This window comes from Trachypithecus francoisi, unplaced genomic scaffold, assembly GCF_009764315.1.
Source record: "Trachypithecus francoisi isolate TF-2019V2 unplaced genomic scaffold, Tfra_2.0 Contig01461, whole genome shotgun sequence".
NCBI classification, from domain to species: domain Eukaryota; kingdom Metazoa; phylum Chordata; class Mammalia; order Primates; family Cercopithecidae; genus Trachypithecus; species Trachypithecus francoisi.
Window position 1 is genome coordinate 18,833,039 of NW_022681433.1, and position 27,392 is coordinate 18,860,430.

General features: G+C 39.6%; 2 protein-coding genes and 1 long non-coding RNA gene across 6 annotated transcripts in view; 1 reads left to right on the forward strand and 2 right to left on the reverse strand.

Annotated features, from left to right (window-relative positions):
- Nucleotides 1-1,310: 1,310 nt before the first annotated feature.
- On the reverse strand, nt 1,311-26,531 carry LOC117098585. The gene is made up of 5 exons (XR_004443479.1): nt 26,328-26,531; nt 17,644-17,736; nt 6,300-6,393; nt 2,795-2,882; nt 1,311-1,533 (listed from the first exon to the last, which is right to left on the reverse strand). It is a non-coding gene; the product is annotated as an uncharacterized LOC117098585 (long non-coding RNA).
- On the reverse strand, nt 23,792-24,488 carry PCOTH (Pro-X-Gly collagen triple helix like repeat containing). The gene has a single exon (XM_033237351.1). It carries the CDS (start codon nt 24,248-24,250, stop codon nt 23,948-23,950), a length of 303 nt encoding a protein of 100 aa, XP_033093242.1. The 5' UTR covers nt 24,251-24,488; the 3' UTR covers nt 23,792-23,947.
- The window catches only part of MIPEP (mitochondrial intermediate peptidase), a 210,635-nt gene continuing 209,675 nt past the window's right edge, over nt 26,433-27,392 (forward strand). For all 4 annotated transcript variants that reach the window (XM_033237239.1, XM_033237225.1, XM_033237232.1 and 1 more), the window contains exon 1: nt 26,433-26,749. In XM_033237239.1, the coding sequence (XP_033093130.1) occupies nt 26,561-26,749 (189 nt within the window). In that variant the 5' untranslated portion in view covers nt 26,433-26,560. The remainder of the gene's footprint in view (nt 26,750-27,392) is intronic.

Genomic DNA, 27,392 nt, shown 5'->3' on the forward strand with positions numbered 1-27,392 from the left:
AGTAGATAGAAAAGGTATCAAATATTTAGGAATCTAAAAAATGTATGCACAACTTCTATGAGAAATTTCTTAAATTTTGAGAGTTAATAAGATAGACTGTTAAAATGTTAATAGTTTGGGGAAACAATATTATGCCTTCTCTCTCTAAATTATACATTCAGTGCAATTCCAATCAAAATCCTTGCTTTGTAAAGCTCAACATTTTGACTGTAAAAGGTATATGAAGTTCTTTCTTCCTTTCTCTTCCTGAACATTTCAGCTCACAAGTATGGGGACAAAACAGGGAATTGTGTTGACCCAGAGTTAGGAACTGTGGCCTGAATGAAATGCGAAGGGCGTAAGTGACAGAGTGTCACTGTGCACAGTGCTGGAAGACAGTTGAGAGCATGCCTGCAAGGTAGACAAAAGAAATGAGGTATCAAAGACTGAACAATTTCAGGAGCCACCCATGGACGGAACATGGGTCTTCAGCATCTTAGGGAGGTAAGGATAAATCATCTGCCTAAGAGGGCAGCCTGGCACAGGGTGTTTGAGGAAGGATGGGGTGAAGATGGCATCCATTTGGAAGGAAGAGTGGTGGAGGCAACCAAAGAAAGGTGCAAGAGTCCCAAGTGGGAGTGAAGAGTGCACCTGTGTAGGGGCAGAGACACAAGAGATTGATTATACACAGGAGATGAAATGAATAAATACAGCAAGTCTTGGAATAACGTCATTTTGTTATCACGTTGAGAGAAAGTATATATATACTGGCGAAAGCCACTGTGTGTATGGAGTTTACACGTTTTCTCCATGTCTGCCTGGTACTCTGGTTTCTCCAGGTACTCTGATTTTCTCCCACATCCCAAAGCTGGGCACATTAGGTTAACTGACATGTCTAAATGGTCCCAGTCTGAGTGAGTGTGGGTGTGTATGTGAGTGCACCGTGCAACATGTCCAGAGTTGGTTCCCACCTGGGGCCCTGAGCCACTAGGTAGATTTCAGTCATCTGCCACCCTCAACTGGAATAAGTATGTTGGACAAGGAACAAATGAAGGAATGCAAATTACTGTAAAATAAAAATTTGTAAAGTCCATGATAATCATACAGATGTTGCAATACACAACTACTTGGTACAAAAGTGCTCCATGACCCTGCCATATTTGTGATTGGTTTTAACTGCGTGGAGGTAGGAGGTGATTCTTACAAATTGCACTTTGCCAGCATTCATTTCTTGATTTAACCCACCACTACTACAATCGTCATCACTCACTAATTCACCAAAAACTGGATAAATGATATCTTTCTATTACTCTTCCTTAGATGTATGCAGAGCTAACAATTTATTTTAATGTTTAATATTACACGTGTTTTTGGTCTGTTTTGACATGGTTGGTGATTTTTTTGGCCAGAAATATGTCATAGGAACAGGTCTCTTGTTTACACCAATAAATAGCTTTAAAAAGGTCTCAAAAAGTCTAAGTGTCTCCTTCGTTCTGGCTCTATATAGTCTTCATTTCTGCCATCCGTATGGAACTGTCAGCCAGCACGCTGAACCTGAATTCAGGAAACAAAGTCGTCATCAACTTCTTAAAGTCATGGTAGTAATTTAAGGCCAAAAGACCAGAGTCATCTAGTAATACTTAGCCAAGCAATTACAGTTCAAAAACAGTTACTTGACAGATGACATTCTAAATCTCCAGTTATTTGTCGTCGTTTTATTTTTGTGCCCAGGAAATGCTCTAAGTTGCTGCCCTTTATAAGAATTCAATCAGTTTTTTTCATTTTAGTAGACTTCTCCTTAAAACAAACTTTCCATTCTCCTCCTGTAGAAAATTAAAATTTTAGATATGGTCCATGTTATTAACTTTGCAGGAAAGAATCTTAAATATGTACCTGAATAAAGTGGTACGGTCATAATATGTGAAAATTCTACTGGTAAAATATTAGGCAATCATATTATTCTGTCTGTATTACAACTAACATTTTTATTCATATGGAAACAAAGATTTTGGAAATTTTACTTGAGAAAAGAATATATATTAGAACCAGTTTACAAACTTGGTTTGTTTCATGACCTCCTAGGATTAGAGACAAACAATATTTTGCTCTATGGTTGTATATAGCTCTTTTATGCTTTTCAGAAATTAGAAACAAGTTTTGAAACATCTAACTAACTATAGTTATCTACTTAATTATGAAATTGTGGGGATACTTCAAATTATATTGCAAGTGTCTCCCATCTAGTGTTTTATTTAAATATTTGGTGCAAAAGGTATTCCCTCAATGAATGCCCAGAAAAGAATCTGAAATTGTTTACTAAACATAATACTTTTTGGTGATAATGACAATATGCTATACAATGCCTTTACAAATTTTTGACCAAGAGTTTTCCCAATATTTTGAGAGACAGTTTTCCATAATCTTTCTGTGATTATAACATTGTAGACAGGCCTTATTAAATTAATGACATGACAACAGCATTACAAGAAAGGTTTCATAAAAGTAATAACTCAATGCCAAATAAAGGGAGAAGCCTTTATTGAAAGAATGTTAGATTATCATAAATGAACACTATGCAAAATGTACATTTTTACATGACTTGTATGTAATACACATATAGGTATATATATTTTATATGTATACATACGAAATATGTATATATACACATAAAATATGTGTGCATATATATAATTCATGTAGGTTTTTACAAATAAAAGTTGCATTCTTCTAAAAAAATTTTCAGTTATGAAAGTCATTTAGTCAGTTTCTAATTTGATGTAGAAGGCAACACAGTGTCAGAGAGATTATAGCTTACCTGTGGTCATGAAGCCCATTAGCTCCAACCCGGGAAAGGGTTTTAAATCTTCTTTTTTTTTTTTGAAACAGAGTCTTGCTCTGTTGCCCTTGCAAATAATTGAGATAGATAAACAAATTCAGTATTAATGCTATTTTTAACATTTTTTGTAGAAAATGGTTTCTAAATTTTAACAGTTTGCTTTCTAGAATCAGCAAAAAGGTCTAAACATCTTGTTTTTTAATGACCCTCTAAAAACCCACCTTTTCTATTATTTTAGATAGTATGTTCTCACCTCTCACAGTCTTATTTGATGCTTTCCTAGTGAAAATAATTAAATTCCTAGCAACCCCAAAAGTCACCTATCTTCTGTCACTCTAAGAATTTTGTAAGCAACAACTATATAAGAAATCTTTGAAGGCATTCTGCAGGAATTATAGAGAGATATCTTTGTATCTTGATAGAATTGTGCATTTTAATGTATTTTATTAAGTCTAACATGATTTGGAAAACTAATGCCCCACAAGGAAACCATTGTGGTTTACATTACCACAATAGTAACTGGAAGTAATACATTAAGTTTTATATAAACTATTTTTGAACTTATCTATAAATGCTAAAAATAAACACCCCTTTTTCTCAAAAAACTTAAAAGAAAATATTTCCTCAAAAACCTTCCTTTGCATGGCACCTCATTTGCCTATTTTTTTCTTTTTTTTTGAGATGGAGTCTTGCTCTGTCACCCAGGCTGGAATGTGGTGGCATGATCTCAGCTCACTGCAACCTCCGCTTCCTGGGTTCAAGTAATTTTTCTACCTCAGCTTCCCAAATAGCTGGCATTACAGGCATGTGCCACCACATCCAGCTAATTTTTGTATTTTAGTAGAGATGGGGTTTCAGCATGTTGGCCAGGCTGGTCTCGAACTCCCGACCTCAGGTGACCCAACTGCCTCGGCCTCCCCAAGTGCTGGGCCTTGCATTTACATATTTTTCATCATCACCTTGTAAAATGATACATTATCTGGTTTTTCTGGTAAGAACTAATGAGAACATTTTATATTTGCAACATGCTTAACAATTTACAGAAGCATTTAACATTTATTTTCTTTTTATATCCAGTAGTACAATTTTAGGACTCTGAAGCACTTAGACCCAAATGAGATCATCTCATTTTTTTTTCAGAAAAATAAAACTAAGCTAACAAAATAAAATATCAGCTAGCTATGATCTTATAATTTTGATATTAAAGCAATCATTTAATGTGTACTCTTTTAAGCTATTTAGTTAGGGATGTTGTTTAGGAAACCTTACATTTTCTGTTCTGTGATTTGTTAGCATATGAAGCCAGACAAGGAAACCAAGTTGAGGTCTCATTTAACACAGGCATGCACTACTTTTCTCTGCATTAAGGAGATTATGAATCGCCACCAGAACTACAAGCCAATGTGCATTGATTGAAATGGACATGTTAAGAACAATGATACATGAAGAAAATTACTGGCTATTTATTTTTGTTCAAAGAAATGTTTTACGGCTTTTGTAAATTTTTTTAGACAGCGTCTCTCTGTGTTGCTCAGGCTGGAGTGCAGTAGCTATTCACAGGTAGGGTTATGTCACACTACAGCCTTGCACTCTTGGGCTCAAGTGATCTTGCCTCCCCAGCCTCCCAAGTAGCTGGGCTACAGATGCACACGACTGCACCCAGTTTTTAGAATTTTCCTGCTGGGTGTAGTAGCCCACACCTGTAATCTGAGCACTTTGGGAGGCTGAGGCAGTAGATAACTCGAGCCCAGGAGTTCAGGACCAGCCTGGGCAACATAATGAAATGCTGTCTTTAAAAAAACACAAAAAATTAACTAGGCATGGTGGCACACACCTGTAGTCCCAGCTACTTGGCAGGCTGAGGTGGGAGGATCACCTGAGCCCAGGAAGTCCAGGCTGTAGTGAGCCGTGATTACGCCACTGCACTCCAGGCTGGGTGACAGAGTAAGACCCTGTATCCAAAAATAAATGAATAAATGTCCCCCAGTCAAAAAATGACCAAACATTAGACAAATATCTTAAACTGGGTCAAGCATAGTTGAACTATATTTCTTTTACTTACCAACTCTGCCATTGAGACAGCTTGTTGTTGTTAGATTCATCCTGAGATCCCCAGAAATTGATTCTTAATATGAGTGAAATCACGTGACTGGATTGGAACGTTCCTGTTACATCTCCAGGGGAGATGGGGACCCTGTGTGACTTTATGGAATTCTAGGTAGAAATAATGCAATTGATTCTGTTTGGTTATAATTGCTATTTAAACACTCTTGATAACTCTTGCCGTCTTCGTCATCAATCATTCAAGTGATAGCAAGATAGAAAGACATAAGGGAACTTATTTTTTAAATTCAAATCATTGTTCGATTTAAGTATTTAAAAACTGTTGTGCAATTGGCTAGCAATAGATATATTTTACAAAAATTGAAACTAAAATGCTGTAGGTGACAATCACAATTAAGGATGTACTGTTAGGTAAGGAAATGACAACATTTTAACTTAAAAAAATCTATTTGTGCTGTATGTTTAGTTAATTCTTAAAAGCATTTATTTTGGATTCCTTTAAATAATAGACATCTGTATGTGGTTAAGTGTTTGGATGTCAGTCATTCACTTATGATTGGGGTGGAAAACTGAAGCTGGCACCGGAAAACATCAAAAATGTTATGAACCAAAGTAAAATCAATTAGAAAGCCAAAGCATGTAAAAGTCTATCTTTAGTTACTAAGCAATAATATTCCATTTCTAAAATTTAACTTTAATGCAGCTTTTAAAGAAATTAAAAATGTGTCAGTTACAATAAATGCCACATTTACTGAATAAAGTTAACAAATGTTTATCTCTTGAAAAGGAGAGCTCCAGGGACTGAAAAAAACTATAAAACTTCTATTTCCTTTCTTTATCAATACAAAATTTTATAACTTTTACTCACCATGCCTAAGTGAATTAAACAACTCAATATTTCCCCAAATTAAAATCAAGAATTATATCATAAATATGAAATGCAAAGGAAAAAGGTAATATAACTACTCTTGAATAAGTAGCTCTTCATGCCGTTTTTTGAAGTCATTAGGCTTGAGGTAGGGATGACTAAGTTTTCCCTTGGAGTAACTTTTCTCTTAAGACCTAACCTATTATTAAGATTTCCAGGTCAGGTGTGGTGGCTCACACCTGTAATCCCAGCACTTTTGGGAAGCTGAGGTGGGTGGATTGCTTGAGCTCAGGAGTTCAAGACCAGTCTGGGCATCATGGTGAAACCTCGTCCCATGCAAAAACGCTGAGCAGGGTGGCACACACCTGTCGTCCCCACTACTCAGGAGGCTGAAGTGGGAGAATCACTGGAGCCCAGGAAGTCAAGGCTGCAGTGAGCCGAGATTGAGCCACTGCACTCCAGCCTGGGCGACAGAGTGAGACCCTTTCTAAAAAAACAAAAACAAAAACAAAAATCCTTGAGTTTCCAACACAAGATGACTGTAGGACTAACCCAGTAGGATGAGTGCTGAATAAAGCTCTGGTCCACTCTTTCTATCTCCTCTATCAGATGTCTGGTACTGGCCTCTGCTTGCCTCTCATGAGTTCTGTGAGATTGCAATAAAATTTTTTATTAAACAGGGTTTTGACACCAAAAATATGTCGGAGGTTGTCTACTGTATGCAATTGCAGTTTTAAAATTGTTCTAAAGAAGTGCACAACGTGCAGGTTTGTTACATATGTATACATGTGCCATGTTGGTGTGCTGCCTCCATTAACTCGTTATTTACAATAGGTATTTCTCTTAATACCATCCCTCCCCCCCGCTCACCCCACGACAGGCCCCAGTTTGTGATGTTCCCCACCCTGTGTCCAAGTGTTCTCATTGTTCAGTTTCCACCTATGAGTGAGAACATGCAGTGTTTGGTTTTCTGTCCTTGTGATAGTTTGCTCAGAATGATAGTTTCCAGCTTCATCCATGTCCCTACAAAGGACATGAATTCATCCTTTTAATGGCTGCATAGTATTCCATGGTGTTAACATATAATAATAATAATAATAATAAAAGGAGTACATCTATTTCTAGGAGGATTTCTAACAGACAAGTAATTCCAACAAATTAGGGAGGAAAGAAAAATGGCTGTTTTTGATTACTTGCTGAAATCACAGTATTTTGGCTATACTGTGTTATACACAATGTTATAAAATTGATGTTATCTATTTATTTTTACTTTTTATAATGTGGCTCCTAGAACATTTAAAGTTATATATGTGGCTTCTGTTTGCCATTCAAATTATTTTTTTACTGGTCTAGACCTTGTTTTTTTATTTTAACCACAATCCACCTAGGTGTTCCACTTGTATCTCCATCTCAGAAAATCTCGAACCAATTTTTGTTTTTCTCCAAACACAGTTTTTCCATATCTTATTTTATCATGACAGAAGCCAAAACCTTTGCTCCCACCCTACAAATGACTACTAAGTACGATTGATTTTGTCTCTACAGTTTCTTGATTCCAGTAGTTTCCCTCCAGACCTACTGTCCTGTCCTAGCTGAGGCGTTCACTCTTTCTTCCTGGATTATTGCACCATCCTCCTGTATGAAATCCTTGAATTCAATCTCACTCTCTCAAACCAGAGTAGCTCTTTTCTAAAGGAAATCTTATTTCCTCATCTTCCTGCTTGAAATATCTCAGTTCCTTCCCATCTAGCTTAGTGTGACACAATTGTGCCCCAATCTGGCTCTGGTCTACTTGCCCCATTTTACTTACTATCTCTCCATATCAGGTACCCTAAATTCTAGCCATACCGATGGCTTTCAGCGCTCTGAATGTGTCCCTCCATGCCTGAGTACTTCAGCCATGCTTTTCCCCAGTCAGTCATGGTAGGCTCTGCACCTTCCAAGGCAAATCTTAGGCCCCACCTCAAACACTTCAACGGCCACAACTCAGGGGCTCCTCCAGAAGTCATGCAGAGTACTCTCAGCTTCCCCATACTCCACACATCTCATGCATCTCTATTCAGTGCAACACCATGCTGAATTAGAATTGCTGATTTTAAGACAGTCACTGTTTCAGATGCATTTTGACACTCTGAAAAGTGACTGATACAGAGCAGGTCTTGACTGGATAAATCCCCCAATCTTTTCTCCCACCCTGTCACCTTGCGTACGTTTTTCTCTTGCCAGAGCCTTAACAGGTCACATTTGCTGCTTTCTGGAATGGCTCTGCTGATAAGATTCTTGAGGATGCTATTTAGAAATATTTGTATTTAAAGAGTATGTGGGATGATGAATATGTTAATTTACTTGACTACAATAACCATTTCACTATGTATAAATATGTCAGTATATCATGTTTTACTCCTTAAATACATACAATTAATAAACCAATTTTTAAATGCCAGAAATAATTGTGTTTAGGAAACCAATTTAGAGATTTTAAAGATTAGCCCTCAAAGACGTTTTCAAGTATGTTCTTTCAGCACCCTTGTACAAGTCACTCATTACCTGGGAAGAATTAAGCATTTGACATTGAGGAATAATTCAGAGCAACAATTCTAGGGAAGAGTGAGAGAGCTGAGCTGGTAATCAAAAAGAACTAAAGCCAACTTCAAAGGCAATTAGCTCCTAGCATTGTAACCACAGCACAAGAGGTGGGGCCTGCTGGCACACATTCCCCTCAGGCTGAGCAAGGTGTTATTTTTAACTACTTTGTAAATTCCAGTTCCCTTCATCCCTATGTGAATCATTTTCCATCTCACAAGGATGCGCTTTTGGAATGAAAGATTGTACAGGATAGTTTGTCTCAAGGCGCCCTCTAGTGATAATACCAGAGATCACAATCAAAGAACGCTAATTTACCCAGTGCCAGAATGTGCCAAGAGTGATAGTACTTGACTTTTTTTAAAAAATAAAACTGTCTTTATTCACAAATTACAATATTGAATAACTAGGAAATCCAATCGACAACAAGAACACTACAAACTTCTGGAACTAATAAGTGAGTTTAGCAAGGTCTCAAAATACAAGATTAATATACAAAAGTCCATTTCTTTCCTATATGTCAATAAAGAGCAATCAGAATTTGAAATTATAAAAAATACAATTTACAATAGCATAAAAAAAAATGAGGTATTTACAGTTATACATGTAACAAAATACGTCCAGGATATGTATGTGAAAAACTGCAAAACACTGATGAAAGGAATCAAAGAATATTTAAATACATGGAGAGAGAGTACATGTCCGTGTATTGGAAGATAATATTTTTCAATAATTTCAACTTGTATTTTAGATTCAGGGAGTCCATGTGCAGGTCTGTTACATGGCTATATTGCATGATGCTGAGGTTTGCACTGTGACTGATTCCATCACCCAGGTACTAAGCATAGCACCCAAGAGTTAGTTTTTCACACATTACCCTCTTCTTCCCCTCTGCCATTTAGTAGTCCCCAGTGTTTATTGTTGCCACCTTTGTGTCTATGAGTACCCAATGTTTAGCTGCCACTTATAAGTAAGAACATGTAGGATTTAGTTTTCTGTTAATTTTATGTTAATTGGCTTACGATAATGGCATCCAGTTGCATCTATGTTGCTGCAGAAAAACATGATTTCATTCTTTTTCATGGCCATGGTGTATATGTACCACATTTTCTTTATCCAGTTCACCATTGATGGGCACCTAGGTTTATTCCATGTCTTTGCTATTGTGAAAAGTGCTGCCATGAACACAGGAGTGCATATGTCTTTTTGGAAGAATGGTTTATTTTCTTTTGTATATATACCCAGTAATGGAATTGCTGGGTTGAATGCCAGTTCTAAGTTTTTTGAGAAATCTTCAAACATCTTTCTATGGTGGCTGAACTAAATTATATTCCCACCAGCTGTGTATAAGTATTTCGTTTTCTCTACAGCCTTGCCAGCATCTGTCATTTTTTGACTTTTTAATAATAGCCATCCTGATGATATCTCACCATGGTTTTGATTTGCATTTCTCTGATGATTAATGAGGTTGAGGATTTTTTTTCATACTTTTGTTGGCCACCCTATGTCTTTTTTGAGAAGTGTCTGTTTACATTTTTTGCCCACTTTTTAATGGGGTCATTTGTTTTTTGCTTGTTGAATTGTTTAGGATCCTTATAGATTCTGCATATTAGACCTTTTTCAGTGCATAGTTTGCAAATATTTTATCCCATTTTGTAGCTTGTCTGTTCACAGTGTTGATAGTTTATTTTGCTGTGCAGAAGCTCTTTAGTTTAATTAGGTTCCACTTGTCAATTTTTGTTTCTGTTTCAAGTGATTTTGAGGACTCCAAATTCTTTCTTAAGGCCAATATATAGAATGGTATTTTCTAGGTTTTCTCCTAGGAGTCTTACAGTTTGAAATCTTACATTTAAATCTTTAATCCATCTTAAGTAAATGTTTGTATATGGTATAAGGTAAGGGGGTCCAGTTTCATTCTTCTGCACATGGCTAGCCAGTTATCCCAGCATCTTTTTTTGAATAGGGAGTCTTTTCCCCATTATTTATTTATTTATTTTTGTCTAATTTGCTGTAGATCAGATGGGTAGAGGTGTGCAGCTTTATTTCTGGGGTCTTTATTCTGTTCCACTGATCTATGTGTCTGTTTCTGTGCCAGTATCGTGTTGTTTTGGTTACTGTAGCCTGATAGGATATAGTACAAAGTCAGGTTATGTGATACCTTAAGCTTTGTTCTTTTTGCTTAGAACTTCTTTGGCTATATGGGCTCTTTCTTGATTCCCTATGAGGATTAGAATAGTTTTTTTTTTCTATTTCTGTGAAAAATGGAATTGGTAGTTTGATAGGAATAGCACTGAACTTATAGATTGTTTTGGTCAATAGTGATTCTTCCAATCCATGAGCATGAATGTTTTTCCATTTATTGCTGTCATCTCTGATTTCTTTCAGCAGTGTTTTCTAGTTCTCTTAGTAGAGATATTAACTTCCTTAGTTAGATGTATGCCTAATTATTTTTTAATGGACATTGTAAATGGGATTGCATTCTGAGCTTGAATGTTACTGGTATATATAAATGCTACTAATTTTTGTACATTGATTTTGTATCCTGAAACTTTGCTGAAATTGAAATCATTGAACAGTTCCAGGAGCCTTTTAGCAGAGTCTTCGGGGTTCTCTAGGTAGAGAATCATATCATCAGTGAAGAGAGTTTGACTCCCTCTTTTCCTATTTGGATGCCTTTCATTTCCTTCTCTTGCCTAATTGCTCCGGCTAGTACTTACAGTACTATGTTGAATAGGAGTGGTGAGAGAGGATATCCTTGTCTTACTCTCAAGGGGAATGCTTCCAGCTTTTGCCCATTCAGCATGGTGTTGGCTATAAATTTGTCATAGATAGCTCTATTTTGAGGCTTGTTTCTTTGATGTCTAGATTGTTGAGGGTTTTTTTCATGAAAGGATGTTGGATTGTATCAAAAGCTTTGTCCACATCTATCGAGATAAGCATGTGGTTTATGGTTTTAATCCTGTCTATGTGGTGAATCACATTCATTAACATCTGTTGAACCAACCTTGCATCAGGAATAAAGTTTACTTGATCACGGTGAATTAACTTTTTGATTTGCTGTTGCATTCATGAGTATTTGTTTGAGGATTTTTGCATCTGTGTTCATCAGGTATATTGACCTGTAGTTGTTTTTTTTTTGAGACAGAGTCTCGCTCTGTCGCCCAAGCTGGAGTACAGTGGCACGATCTCGGCTCACTGCAAGCTCCGCCTCCTGGGTTCATGCCATTCTCCTGCCTCAGCCTCCCGAGTAGCTGAGACTACAGGCACCACCACCACGCCCGGCTACTTTTTTGTATTTTTAGTGGAGACAGAGTTTCACTGTGTTAGCCAGGATGGTCTCAATCTTCAGACCTCGTGATCTGTCCTCCTCAGCCTCCCAAAGTGCTGGGATTACAGGTGTGAGCCACCACACCTGGCCAGTTTTCTTTTATAGCTATGTCTTTGCAGGATTTTTGTAACAGAATGACACTGTCTTTGTAGAATGACTTAGGAAGGAGTCCCACCTCCTTGATTTTTTGGGATTAGGTTCAGCAGAATTGGCACCAGCTCTTCTTGTGTACATCTGGTAGAATTCAGCTGTGAATCCCAGGAATTTACCCATTTCCTCTAGATTTTTTAGTTTGTTTGCATAGAGGTGTTCATAATAGTTGCTGAGAATCTTTTGTATTTCTGTAGGACTGGTTGTAATGTCATCTTTGTCATTTCTGATTGTGCTGATTTAGATCTTCTTTTTCTGTTTGTTCAGCTAGCTGATTGTCTATTGATTTTCTATCCTTTCAACGATCCAACTTTTGGTTTCATTAATTATTTGTGTGGATTTTTGGGTCTCCATTTGCATTCAGTTCTGCTCTTCTTTCTTTTCTTCTGCTAGCTTTGGGATTAGTTTGTTCTTATTTTCCTAGTTCCTCTAGGTGTGATGTTCAATTGTTAATTTGAGATCTTTCTAACTTTTTGATGTAGGTGTTTAGTGCTACAAATTTTCCTCTTAATACCGCTTTTCCTGCATCCCAGTGATTTTGGTATGTTGTGTCTTTGTTGTAATTTATTTCATGGATTTTTTTTCATTTCTGCCTTAATTGTATTGTTAACCCAAAAGTCATTCAGGAGCAGGTTTTTTTCATTTTCATATAATCATGTAGTTTTGAGAGATTATCTTGGTACTAATTTCTATTTTTATTCCATTGTGGTCAGAAAGTATCAATGGTATGATTTGCATTTTTCTAATTTATTGAGACTTGCTTTATTACCAAACGTGGTTGACCTTGGAAAATGTTCTGTGTGTGGAAAAGAAAAATATATATTCTGGGGTTGACGAACAGAGTACTCTGTAGATGTCTGTTGGTTCAGTTGATCAGGTCTAGAATTTTGGTCTAGAATTTGTTAGTTTCCTGCCTTGATGATCTAATGCTGTCAGTGGGGTGTTGAAGTCCTCCACTATTGATTGTGTGGCTGTACAAGTCTTTTGTAGGTCTAGAACTTCTTGTTTTATGAATGTGGATGCTCCAGTGTTGGGTGCATATACATTTAGAAGAGTTAAGTCTTCTTGTTAAATTAAACCCTTTATCACTATGTAATGCCCTTTTTTATCTTTTCTTACTGCTATTGTTTTAAAGTCTGTTTTATCTAAGAATCACAACCTCTGCTCTTTTTGGTGTTCTGTTTGCATAATAGGTCTTTTGCCAACCCTTTACTTCAAGCCTGTGGGTGTCATTATGTGTGAGACGGATCTCTTAAAGACAACAAACAGATGGGTCTTGATTTTTTTTTTTTATCCAATTTGCTACTCTGTACCTTTTAAGTGGGGGCATTTGAACTGTTGACATTAAAGGTTAATACTGATATGTGAAGTTTTGATCTTATAGTAAAGTTGATAGCTGGTTGCTTTGTAGATTTTATTGCATGGCTACTTTATAGGGTCTGTGAGCTGTGTAACTTAAGCATGTTTTTGTGGTAGCAGGTATCATTCTTTCATTTCCATGTTTAGAAGTCCTTTAGGGATCTCTTGTAAGTCTGGTCTAATGGTAACAAATTCCCTTAACACTTGCTTGTCTGGAAAAGATTTTATTTCTTTTTCAGTTATGAAGCTTAGTTTGGTAGAATATTAAATTCTTGGTTGGAATTTCTTTTATTTAAGAATGCTGAAAATAGGCCCCCATCCCTCGTGGCTTGCAAGGTTTCAGCTGAGAAGTCCACTATTAACCTGACAGGTTTACCTTTGCATGTGATCTAACCATTTTCTTTTTTTTTTTGAGACGGAGTCTCGCTCTGTTGCCCAGGCTGGAGTGCGGTGGCGCGATCTCCACTCACTGCAAGCTCCGCCTCCCGGGTTCACGCCATTCTCCTGCCTCAGCCTCCCGTGTAGCTGGGACTACAGGCACCTGCGACTGCGCCCGGCTAATTTTTGTATTTTTAGTAGAGACAGGGTTTCACCGTGTTAGTCAGGATGGTCTTGATCTTCTGACCTCATGATCCGCCCGTCTCGGCCTCCCAAAGTGCTGGGATTACAGGCGTGAGCCACCGCGCCCGGCCACCATTTTCTTTAACACAGCATTTAAAGTGTTTTTCTTTAGCATTGACCATGGACAGTCCAGTGACTATATGCCTTGATGATATTTGTTTTGTATAGTATCTCATGGGTGTTCTCTGGATTTCTTATATTTGGATGACTACCTCTATCAAAATTAGGAAACTTTTCTTGAATTATTTCGTCAAATATGTATTCCAAGTTGTTTACTTTTCTCTTTCTCTCTCAGGAACACTAATAATTCACAGATGTGGTCACATTACATAATCCCAAATTTCTCAAGGACCTTGTTCACTTTTTAATATTCTTTTTGCTCTATTTTTTTATCTAACTAGGTTAGTTCAAAAGACCTTCAGGCTCTGAAATTCTTTCTTCTGCTTAGTCCAGTCTATTGATAAAGCTTTCAGCTGTATTTTGAAATTCTTTACATGAGTTTTTCAAATCCAGAAGCTCTGACTGATTTCTTTTTAAGTTGCTTATCTCCTTTCATTTCCTTTTAGAAGTTTCTTTGTGTTGATTTTATTCCTTGTCTTGGATTGCCTTGCAATCCATGCTTTGAATTCTGTATCTGTCATTTCTGAGTTTCCTTTTTGGTTAGAGAACACTGGAAATCTCGTGTGATCCTTTGGTAGTGTCACACTACATTCAGATTTTTCATGCCGGAAATCTTTTTTTTTTTTTTGAGGCAGAGTTTCGCTCTTGTTGCCCAGGGTGGAGTGCAATGGTGCGATCTCAGCTCACCACAACCTCTGCCTCCCAGGTTCAAGCAATTCTGCTGCCTCAGCCTCCCAAGCAGCTGGGATTACAGGCATACACCACTATGCCCAGCTATTTTTTGTATTTTTAGTAGAGACAGGGTTTCTCCATTTTAGTGAGGCTGGTCTCAAACTCCTGACCTCAAGTGATCTGCCTGCCACAGCCTCCCAAAGTGCTGGGATTACAGGCGTGAGCCACCATGCCCAGCCTCATGCCAGAATTCTTATGTTGGTCCCATCTCATCTGGAAATGCTGATACTTCTAATTTTTAAAATTATTTTTGTGAGGGTAGAATTTTTTTTTTCTTTCTTTCTTTCCCTATAAAATTATTGCTTTTTTTTTCTTTCCCATCTCCCACCCTAGGGAGTGTGACTGTAGAGAATGTTAGGTAGAGTCTTTTGGCTTTGCTTCTATAACCCTGTGTACTCTGTCAGCACGTTTTATATTGAACTGTGCAGTTCCACTATAAGCCAATAGATGACACTTAAGAGCCAGCTGCAGCCAATGGAGTCAGGCGTATACTTGATCCTTGTTTACTGGCAGAAGCCACTGTTGCCTCAGGCAAGGAGTTGATCTGTGGAGTGCACAGTGATCTGAGCTCCCTGTTTAGCCCTCAAGGGCTCTCTCTTCTTCCCGATCTAGATTCTTCACCTCTAAACTGTATCTATCAAATTTCTTTCTTTCTTTCTTTTTTTTTTTTGAGACGGAGTCTCGCTCTATCGCCCAGGCTGGAGTGCAGTGGCCAGATCTCGGCTCACTGCAAGCTCCGCCTCCCGGGTTCCCACCATTCTCCTGCCTCAGCCTCCCGAGTAGCTGGGACTACAGGCACCGCCACCTCGCCCGGCTAGTTTTTTGTATTTTTTAGTAGAGACGGGGTTTCACCGTGTTAGCCAGGATGGTCTCGATCTCCTGACCTCGTGATCCGCCCGACTCGGCCTCCCAAAGTGCTGGGATTACAGGCTTGAGCCACCGCGCCCGGCCTCTATCACATTTCTTAATCGAGGTAACCTCTAGCTTAGCAATTCATGAAATAAGAACTTTCTGCAGAAAATAGAGGCTATTGACTGAGTTGGTTGAAAGTTGTCTCTTATTAAATTTTTAATTCATAGGGTAGATTTTAAAGTCACTAATAATTCTAAGCAATATTCCTAATTTATTCTACGAAAATGTACAGAAAAACCTTCATTATTTTTGCATAGGCTTAATAGGTTGTGAGTGTTCTTACAAATGTTCTAGTTTCCCTGATAGGTTTAATCTGAATAATAGAATTGCATAAATCTTCCTGTTGTGACTTAAAGAAACTCGTCTGTAGGAGCATCTACCTCATTGCTCCAATTTAGTATTCACGATGCAATTTTTTGATCTTCATTCCTACAAAGGAAAGCATGAATGTCAGGAGAATTCTGTTTTGCTTGGTTATCATTTATATAGTTCTCACTCTACAGCAATAAATTGATATCCTAGAGTATTTATCAGTCTTTTCTGAGATTGTACTGTTAAGGCTTTGAAAGGCTGATGAACACAGGTGCAAAAAAAAAAAATTACTTTCTGAACATTATGCTAGGACTATGCTACTCCCTAAGGCCCTCCTGGAGCAGCCATTTCTACTTTTTCACTGGCATCTCTTTTCTTTTTTTTTTTTTTAACATCCAACAAGAAAAACACATTCTTTAGGGGAAAAAAATGCTTGTATAATGAAGTAGTATCCACTAGAAGCATTATTTCTAAGAGCCAAAAGATGGAAATAACCCAACTTTCCCTCAATGCATGAATACATTTTAAAAATGTGGTATATATAAAATATTGGTTTTAGACTCTCATAATCTTTTATTAAAATCTGATTTTTGGCCGGGCGCGGTGGCCCAAGCCTGTAATCCCAGCACTTTGGGAGGCCGAGACGGGCGGATCACGAGGTCAGGAGATCGAGACCATCCTGGCTAACATGGTGAAACCCCGTCTCTACTAAAAAATACAAAAAAAAAACTAGCCGGGCGACATGGCGGGCGCCTGTAGTCCCAGCTGCTTGGGAGGCTGAGGCAGGAGAATGGCGTAAACCCGGGAGGCGGAGCTTGCAGTGAGCTGAGACCCGGCCACTGCCCTCCAGCCTGGGCGGCAGAGCGAGACTCCGTCTCAAAAAAAAAAAATAAATAAATCTGATTTTTATCAAAATCATTAATTTTATGAATTCAGTCAACTTATTCTATGAAGTCAAGAAGATTGCACTAGTGGCAAGTGGTATCTTTTTATCAGTGAGACTTTTCACGTTGTCTAAAATATTCTTATATACTGATAGACCCCAACTTACTATGGTTCAACTTGCAATTTTTTGACTTCACCATGGTGTGAAACCATTGCAATTTCAACACACTCCGAATTTTGAATTTTCCCAGGCTGGCAATACGCAGTACATGAGATATATAATACTTTATTATAAGATAGACTTTATGTTAGACAATGGTGCCCACCAGTAGGCTAATGTAAGTGATCTGATAATGTTTAAGGTAGGCTAGGCTATGATGTTTGGTAGGTTAGGTGTATTAAATGCATTTTCATCTTACAATGTTTTCAACTTACAATGGGTTTTATTGGGATGTAACCCCATCATAAGTTGAGGAGCTTCTGTACTATGGGTTGAAAATCTGTACTCTAAAAACCTGAAGTTCCAAAATCTGACACTGTTTGAATGCAGACATAATGCCCCCAGTGGAAAATTCCACATCTGACCTCATGTGACAGATCAATAGCAAAAACAGTCAAAACTTTGCTTCATGCACAAAATTACTTTATAAAATCCTGTATAAAATTCAGGCTATGTGTATAAGGTATATATGAAACGTAAGTGAATTTTGTGTTTCGACTTGGGTCTCATTCCTAAGATCTTTCATTAAGTATATGCAAATATACTAAAATCAAAAGAATACAAAATTTGAAACATTTCCGGTCTCAGGCATTTTGGATAAGGGATATTCAATCTGTCTTACTAGAAAAATACAATTTCTATTCAGTGTGACAGAAACTTAAAAATGGATTTACCAAACTTGGACTTAATAGATTCTTCTCAAACTGCTCATTTTTCCCACTTGATTTTTGACGGGAATTTTTACTTTGAAATTTTTTATGTCGAGCCTGAAAAGTAGATTTTAAAATATTATCCTCACAGATAGATTCTTTTTTTTTTTTTTTTTTTTTTTTTTTGAGACAGAGTCTCGCTCTGTCGCCCAGGCTGGAGTGCAGTGGCCGGATCTCAGCTCACTGCAAGCTCCGCCTCCCGGGTTTATGCCATTCTCCTGCCTCAGCCTCCCGAGTAGCTGGGACTACAGGCGCCCGCCGCTTCGCCCGGCTATTTTGTATTTTTTGTAGACGGGGTTCACCGTGTTAGCCAGGATGGTCTTGATCTCCTGACCTCGTGATCCGCCCGTCTCGGCCTCCCAAAGTGCTGGGATTACAGGCTTGAGCCACCGCGCCCGGCCTCACAGATAGATTTCTAAAATATCACATACTTTCTAAACATCTATAATTAGGTAAATTCTTAAAGATTTGGAAAGTTGATGATTGGTAGGCTATATCATTTTCTACCTATTTTTTGTGGATAATGGGGAAAATTTAGGAATAACGTACAAAAATTATGCATTTCAAAATAGCTTAAAGGTGAACTTTATCCTTGGCTTCACACAGATGTGCTTATTATCCTAACTCATACAATTCTCATTCTACTTTTTTTTTTTTGCTTTATAAATACTCAAGTTGCTTTACCTTATGCTTTTTGCATGGAGTCTTGAGTCTTAGCATTTCCTGTAACATCTGTGATTTGATCCTTCGCTTCTTGCAACTAAAACAAATAATCATAATAATCAACTATATTCATAATCTAGTACAACTCTGCCCATCACCTGCTTTTGTAACTAAATTTTATTGAAATACAGCCACACCTCTTCAATCTGCATTTTTTTTTTTTTTTTTTTTTTTTTTTTTTTTTTTTTTTTGAGACGGAGTCTCGCTCTGCCGCCCAGGCTGGAGTGCAGTGGCCGGGTCTCAGCTCACTGCAAGCTCCGCCTCCTGGGTTTACGCCATTCTCCTGCCTCAGCCTCCCAAGCAGCTGGGACTACAGGCGCCCGCCATGTCGCCCGCTAGTTTTTTGTATTTTTTAGTAGAGACGGGGTTTCACCATGTTAGCCAGGATGGTCTCGATCTCCTGACCTCGTGATCCGCCCGTCTCGGCCTCCCAAAGTGCTGGGATTACAGGCTTGAGCCACCGCGCCCGGCCCAATCTGCATATTTTTTATGGTTACTTTTGTACTGTAACTACGGAGTAGAGGTGTTGCAACAGAGATCCTGTTGCTCACAAAGCCTCACATAATACTATCTGATCCTTTACAGAAAACTTTACCAATCCTGGTCTAGGACTAAAACACAACATTATTCTATTTTTCTGTGTTTAAATTATATTTGATTAAATACTCAAACTTACAAAACTTGTAAAATGGGAAAAGATAGGAAATTAACACATGATAGAGCTTTATATTTTTGAATTCCAAGCAACCACCACATCAACTTACTTAATTTTATTTATTTGTGTGTACACATCTAGTTTTATTGTAATAATTTGTATACTTTTAACATTTAAAACTAGCATCTTTCCAGTAACACAAAAAGAAAATCTAAAAATAAACAAAAACCAAACTACAATGACAACGTCAATTCCAGATGAGATCCTGATTCTCCTATTTAGCAACAGAGCTCAAGCCATCATTAGGAGACAATTTATTTTAGAAGTGTCATCTTCAACTGCAAGGATGTCCATTAAACATCACAAACAGGGCATAGGAGAAGCCATGTTGTAAAATTGCCCATTTAGCCTACCCAAACATCTCAAACCCACCCTGTGCTGACCTTCTGTAACTCCCATTTTGTAGAGATTTTTTTTTCTGTTTTTAAACAAGAGAAATTAGATAGACACATGTTGGTGAGTGCTAACTGTTCTTATTCACGGACAGACAGGATATAGTGTCTGAGCCCAATATACGGAGAAAGGAGGGGAAATAAATAACGTTATGCACTACTTTTTGGGAGCCTAGGCACCCTCTAGCTTTTAGCAGAGTGAAGAGTGAAAAAAGAAGATTGTTTTATTTTGTTTTGTTTTCCCCCACACAGCTTCATGCTGTTGATTCCATACAGTGTTTGTTGAGGTACAGGGAGGAACAAAAGTAAATATGAAACAGAAAGGAGTGGAGATTATTTTTCCATAGTATTCTGCTCAAGTTATTTCCTCCCACAATGAGTTGAGAACCATGGTGCAGATATGAGAGACCTCAAAAAAAGGCCAACTGAGCACAAGAGGGAAAAAAAAGACTGCAACTTTCTCCTAGAGACTGGGGATAATTTTTAAAGTTGGAATCCATCAGTGGTCTGTGAGTCATTTTGTCCTTCTTCCTCCTCTCCTTCTTCCCCTTTCTCCTCCTCATCATCTCCTTCACCTTCATCTTCACCTTCCTTTAATCAATATATTTCAAACTTTCTTTCTTTCTCTTTCTCTCTCTCTTTCCTTCTCCTCCTCCCTCCTCCTCCTCTTCCTCCTCCTCCTTCTTCTTCTTCCTCCTCCTCCTCCTTTTCCTCCCTGTTCTCCTTCTTCCTGTTGGCCTTCTTCTTCTTTCACTTTATTATTATTTTTATCAGGAGCCGAGTAGCACTGCACCCTCACACCATGCCCCAGCTTACTGCTTGCTCCCCCTACAAACTGTTTTCCCCTCCACCTTCGCCTCACATGAAGAGGACTCGACTGTCATTTTAAATATGTACAGTTGTAAATGACCCCGGCTTTGCCAGTGATGATGGAAATTAACATGATGCTTTAGGTGGCAACCAGATGTTTCATGGAATAGTTTGAGAGGAAGTAGCTTCACAAATGCCAGAACACCTCGGTCTGAGTCTCAGCTCCAGCAGTTACTAGCTGTATGACTGTGAGCAAATTAACTTTCTGTGTCTTTTAGAAAATATATATATTATATAAAATATATATGTAAATATAAAATTATATATTAAAAATTATATTAAAATATATAAAATGAAGAAAATAGTATCTACCACACTGGGATGCTGGAAAGATTAAATTTGTGGGATATATGTAAGGTACTCAGAAGAACATGTGGCACATACTGAGCTATCTATACATATGTATGTGTATAATATTTGCTATTGGCATCATTATTTGTATTATATTTTACGTTCTGGTGACATGGTGAATGAAAGTGGTCCATACCTGCATTGAATCATTCTTTATGCCACTAAAAACGACAGCAAATGGGATGAGGCCCAGTACATCTTCAGTACTTCATAGAACTTTCACCAGTTCCATTAGCCAACAGTGCCTTTTTCCACTTATAATAATTTATAGATTACTTTTCTCTCTGTACTACTCAGTGGGCAATGATCGCGTACTACAATGCAAATAGCACCTCCTGGGTTGAGTAGTACATAACTCACATGACAATCAGAGGCAGGCTAAAGCCACTGACCTGAAAGTATCAGACTCTATTGCTAAATGAAAGTGTGCAAATCAATTCATTGGCAGCAACTGTCTACGTTGGGCTGCTTCAACAAGCACACTGATGAGCAGATGCAGATTATGTTATGCAGCATCTCAGAAAAGCTGCAGCCAGAGCTTTTCAGATGGTAAAGTGGTATCAGTCTACAAATCTCAGTTCTGGCTGCACAATGAAAGAAGGCAAATTTAGGTTTGTTTTCATAGTGAAAAAACAGCATTTGAATGAACAATTTTTCTCTATAAGACTTAAGTGGTCTTAATTTTGTGTTTAATTGCTTAAAATACACAAAATAAAAGTTTTACTATGTCAATGTCTCAAAAAAAAGAAAATATTGGTGTGGTATAAATATGTAATTGTATTCTAACAACTGTTAAGCTAAACTATTCTTGATTTATACAAAAATAAGTGACATGCATTTCACATATTATTCTCCTCTTAAGCAAATTTAAGGTAAGATAAAATTCTCTCTCATAAAAAAACTAAAAGCAATGTAGAATTAAGGGTGCAATTGTTTTGCACAGACTGGAAAATAAGTGTTGAAGCATAAGGTCAGACTCAGAACAGTCAGAGCAAGAAATACTGTGTGGCACGTCTGAATGAATGAGGCTAAATGAGCAGAAACGGAAAAAGCAGGAAAGACAGCATGAGTAGGGAAGAGAGATGGTGAAATCAGCCCAGTTAGCCCTGAGGACAAAGTCCAATGGTAGGGAGATAAAAACATATCTCCCTACATACAATAACCTGGAAATGAATGTTCATAGCAGCATTTTTCATAATAGCCAAAAAGTGAAAACAATCTAAACATCCATCAAGTGATGAACGAATAACTGGTATAGCCATACAATAGAATATTATTCAAGAATTTAAAAAAATGAAGTACTGATATGTGCCACAATACAAATGAACTCTGAAAACATTATGCTAAGAGAAAGAAGCCAGTCGTCAAGGAATGACGCTATTTATATGAAATGTTCAGAACAGGCAAATCTATGGAGACAAAAAGTAAGGACGCAGAGTTTCTTTTCAGGGTGATGAAAACGCACTAGAATTGATCGTGGTGAAGTTTACACAACTCCGTGTGTATGCTAAGATATACTTAGTTGTAATACTTTAGATGGGTGAACAGTATATGTGGTTTACGTCTCACTAAAGTTGTTTTTAAAAATCTAATGGCAAGATTAAGAGAATTTTCTTTACTTCTTTTTTTCTCTTTTCTTTCTTTTTTTGAGACAGGATCTCACTCTGTCACTCAGGCTAGAATAAAGTGGCACAATTGTGGCTCACTGCAGCCTCAACCCCCTGGGCTCAAGTCATCCTCCCACCTCAGCCTCTCAAGTTGCTGGGACTATAGGCTCCCACTTCTACTCCTAGCCTCAGATAAGTTTCTTAATTCTCTATTTTGAATGTATACACAATACACAATCTAATATTAATATGCTTTTATAATATGTTTTAAATTTTTTTAAATAAAGGAAATGCCCAACTTTTCAAAGAGTTTGTAAATTAATCTAAAACATTTGTACTTTGAAGAACAATATCATGGCCTTTCTGTAATGGTTAACCTGAAATCCATGAAATAAAGAGTCACAGATTCTATATCTATTCACAAAAGTGAAGATAAAAATAAGGTAATTTTTGGAACATTCCATGCAACATTCTCCTCTGGTTTAATCTGGCTTGCCTCATGATGGCAATAGAGAAGTCACTAAAACATACTGTTTAACAGGAAAAAAAGTCTCTCAACTTTTGTGAGGAATGATACATAATTCTCCACTTTTTTAAGGGTATTTTAAGAAAAAAAAATGTATATAATTGGAGTAATTGACTTTCTTTATTTATTTTTGAGACAGGGTCTCACTCTGTTTCCCAGGCTGCAGTCCAGTGGTTTGATTACGGCTCACTGCAGCCTCAACCTCCTGGACTCAAGTGATCCTCCCACGTCAGCCTCCCGAGTAGCTGGGACTACAGTTGTGCGCCACCGCGCCTGGCTAATTTTTGTATTTTTTGCAGACATGAGGTTTTGCCATGTTGCCTAGGCTGATCTTGAATTCCTGGACTCAAGCAGTCTGCCCACCTTGGCCTCCCAAAGTGCTAGGATTACAGGCATGAGCCACTGAGCTGGGCTGGAGTAACTGAATTTCTTTTCTTTTTTTTTTTTTTTTTTTTTTTTTTTTTTTTTTTTTTTTTTTTTGAGACGGAGTCTCGCTCTGCCGCCCAGGCTGGAGTGCAGTGGCCGATCTCAGCTCACTGCAAGCTCCGCCTCCCGGGTTTATGCCATTCTCCTGCCTCAGCCTCCCGAGTAGCTGGGACTACAGGCGCCCGCCACATCGCCCGGCTAGTTTTTTGTATTTTTAGTAGAGATGGGGTTTCACCTGAATTTTATTTTCTTATTTTTATGTTTTTTTTTTTTTTTAAGAGTTAGGGTATTGCTATGTTGGCTGGGTTGGTCTTGAACTCTTGGCCTCAGGCAGTCCTCCTGCCGCGGTCTCTGAAGGTGCTAGGAGACCACCGCACCCAGATGGAGTAATTGAATTTTAACCTCTGGGTGTATACTGAACCTGTGCATTACTTTGTTTCATTTGTGAGCTCGATTACAGAAAAACCAAAGCTGTTCTCAAGGGAATCTTTCACAAACCAGCTCTTTGTTTGCTCTTTCTCTATTTAGGAGCAGATGGAAAAGTTGAAGCAAAAGGCATCAAAGGTGATCAAGGTTCAAGAGGATCCCCAGGAAAACATGGCCCCAAGGGGCTTGCAGGGCCCATGGGAGAGAAAGGCCTCCGAGGAGAGACTGGGCCTCAGGGGCAGAAGGGGAATAAGGGTGACATGGGTCCCACTGGTCCTGAGGGGCCAAGGGGTGACATTGGGCCTTTGGGCCCAACTGGTTTACCAGGTTCCATGGGCCCTATTGGAAAGCCTGGTCCCAAGGGAGAAGCTGGACCCATGGGGCCCCAGGGTGAGCCAGGAGTCCGGGGAATAAGAGGCTGGAAAGGAGATCGAGGGGAGAAGGGGAAAATCGGTGAGACGCTCGTCTTGCCAAAAAGTGCTTTCACTGTGGGGCTCACGGTGCTGAGCAAGTTTCCTTCTTCAGATGTGCCCATTAAATTTGATAAGATCCTGTATAACGAATTCAACCATTACGATATAGCAACGGGGAAATTCACGTGCCACATTGCCGGGGTCTATTACTTCACCTACCACATCACTGTTTTCTCCAGGAATGTTCAGGTGTCTTTGGTCAAAAACGGAGTAAAAATACTGCACACCAAAGACGCTTACGTGAGCTCTGAGGACCAGGCCTCTGGCGGCATTGTCCTGCCGCTGAAGCTCGGGGATGAGGTGTGGCTGCAGGTGACAGGAGGAGAGAGGTTCAATGGCTTGTTTGCTGATGAGGACGATGACACAACTTTCACAGGGTTCCTTCTGTTCAGCAGCCCGTGACAGAGGGGAGTTTATAAATCAGCCACACCATCCATCAGAATCAGCTTGGTGACGAACTTTTTCAGATGGTTTTACTTTACTAATTCCTCCAATTATTACAATAATCATAAAAAGGTGAAACCGGAAAAGTTATTCCCAAAACTGATTCTGTGTAACTTACTATCTTTCCAGGAGTAAATATTGAAAATAGCTGCATGGTTTATTCTAATTTATTTCACATTTCTTATTCCTATTATCTGAAGAATCCTCTGCCTGTGTGTTTCTTGCGGGAAGAGTGTTTTGATATCGTTTTAGTGCTCTGAGGAGTCATGTGAAGATGTATCCCTCACCTGTGTTTCTGAGGACATTAAGGGGAAAGTAAAGGGAAATCTTTATTCCATTTAGTACTAGTAACAGCTTTAAGTTGGTGATGCTGTCACACTCCAGAAAGCTGTAGACACTGCTCATTTTGTCTTTTTTTAACAAATTATTTTTAAGTTCTGGGATATATATACAGAACGTGCAGGTTTGTTACATAGTAAACATGTGCTGTGGTGGTTTGCTGCGTCTATCAACCCGTCACCTAGGTATTAAGCCCTGCATGCGTTAGCATTTGTCCTGGTGCGCTCCCTCCCACTTTGCTCATTTTCTAACCTAGGTTTTAATCACCATTCCATCCAACAAATCATTGTTTGATCATTATTCGCCAGGCGTGAATCTCTACTTGTTTTCTAGGATTGCCCAAATAAAGTACACAAAGTGGGAGTCTTTAAACAACAGAAATGGACTTTCTCTGTTCTGTAGGCTGGAAGTTTGAGATCACCGTAGCAGCAGGGCCATGCTCCCTCCAAAGGGGCTACAGGAGGATCCGGCCTTGCTGCTTCCAGCTTCTGGCAGCTGGTGGCAGCATCACTCCAGTCCCCGCCTCCATCTTCAGGTGGCTGTCCTCCTTGTGTATCAGCCACATTTTCCTCTTCTTACAAGGACAGCTTCCCTCATCTAGTATGACCCATCTCAGTCATCTCTGCAAACTCCCTGTGTTCAAATAAGGTCACATGTACAGGTACCGAGGGGTAGGACTTCAGCATCTCTTCTGGGAGACACAGTTCAACCCAATCTGCCCTCTGAGTCCCAAAGTTGATTTCCTTCCCATGTGCGAAATACATTTTCGCCCCATCTCAACATTTCCAAAAGTCTTAACACTTTCCGCACCAGCTCCTCTCACCATCTACGTCATTAAATAAGCTACAGAGGAGACCTACTGGGTGATTCATCCTGTGGCAAAATTTCTCTCCATGTGTGATCGTGCGAAACCAGAAAAGTTAATCCACTTTTAAAAGACAGTGGGGCGGGGACGGGGGCGGGGACCGGCATAGGGTAGACAGTCCATTCCAAAGGAGAGAAAGGGAAAGGAAAAAAGGGATCACGGGTCCCAGACAGTTCTGAAACCCTGCAGGGAAAATCCCATTAGACTGCTTTCACTGTTTCCCATCTAAAGTTTTTAAATGAGCTATGCAAGAGTAAAAAGTTACTGGACAGAGACACCAAACAGAGACGTGCAGGATGAATTTACCAAGACAGTTGGTTAAAAGGGAAACTTCTCCTTCAGGCCTATGGCGGGCATTTCTTGTTTACTCAAGTACCTACCATCTCTCAAAAAATATCTGATGTCCACCAGAATTCTAGTATGTCATGATTTTGCCCGCGCCCAGCCCCCTAATCACTTGGGAGGGAAGCACAACCCTAGCCTTTCCTTACTCTGGACACTGGGGGCGGTAAACCGCGACGGCGGCTGAGAAAGCAGGGGAGCGACGCTCTTGCTCTCTGGACGTCAACGTGCCCACGTCCTGAGGTCGCGCCCAGACCCGGAAGCGGGGGGCGTCACGTGGGGCGGCGTGGGCCGCTGCCTTGGAAACGCCGAGCCTGCGCTTCGGGCGAAAGCACCTGGGCAGGGGTCTCGCGTAGGAGGAAGGGACTGCTCCGGGGATAGAATGCTGTGCGTCGGAAGGCTGGGCGGCTTCGGAGCCAGAGCAGCAGCTCTGCCGCCCCGGTGGGCGGGCCAGGGAAGCCTCCAAGCCGGGATCCGGGCCCGAAGGGTCAGCACCAGCTGGTCTCCCGTGGGCGCCGCCTTCAATGTCAAGCCCCAGGGCAGCCGCCTGGACCTGTTCGGCGAGCGCCGGGTGAGCGGCGCAGGAGGAGCTCCCCTCAGTCCGCGAGCTAAGCCGATCTCTGCTCCGCGCGGCCAGCGACACTCAGGGCGAGATTGTTTGGGCCTGGGAGGAGGCGGGGCAGCCAACCCACCTCGTACAGTGGCGTCTTGTGTGCACTCTCGGTGAGGGCAAGGTCACCTCTGCTTTGAGGGGCCGGGCTTAGTGATTTCCTCCCCAGAGTGTCGGGTCCGGGAACTGCCTCTGCATGAGCCACTTGCTCCACGTGAATCTGAATAGTTCGTCCTGGTAGTGGCGGTGAATTCGGCCTGCCAGGACCCGCCCTCTGCGTACATTCACCCGCACACCCGCTAAAGCCCTTGAGTTCCAGCGCTACAGTCCTGCCTTAAGTGGCCTATCCCTGTGCCTTCACAGGCGGTATCACATGGTCTTTTTGCAGGGACACGGCTGCCTGTAGTCGAGTGATGGTAGTTTCATTGATACATGAAATTCCATCACCTATTAATTTATTTCAAAGCTTTGGGCTTTCTTGTTTTAAAACACAACGCTGTTGAGACGAGTCTGACTTCCCATAGTGCCATGGAGTTGGTCACTTTGATTTCTTACCCCAGGAAGTCACTAGAGTGCATTGTCTAGTGGAAGGTGAGAAGAAGGC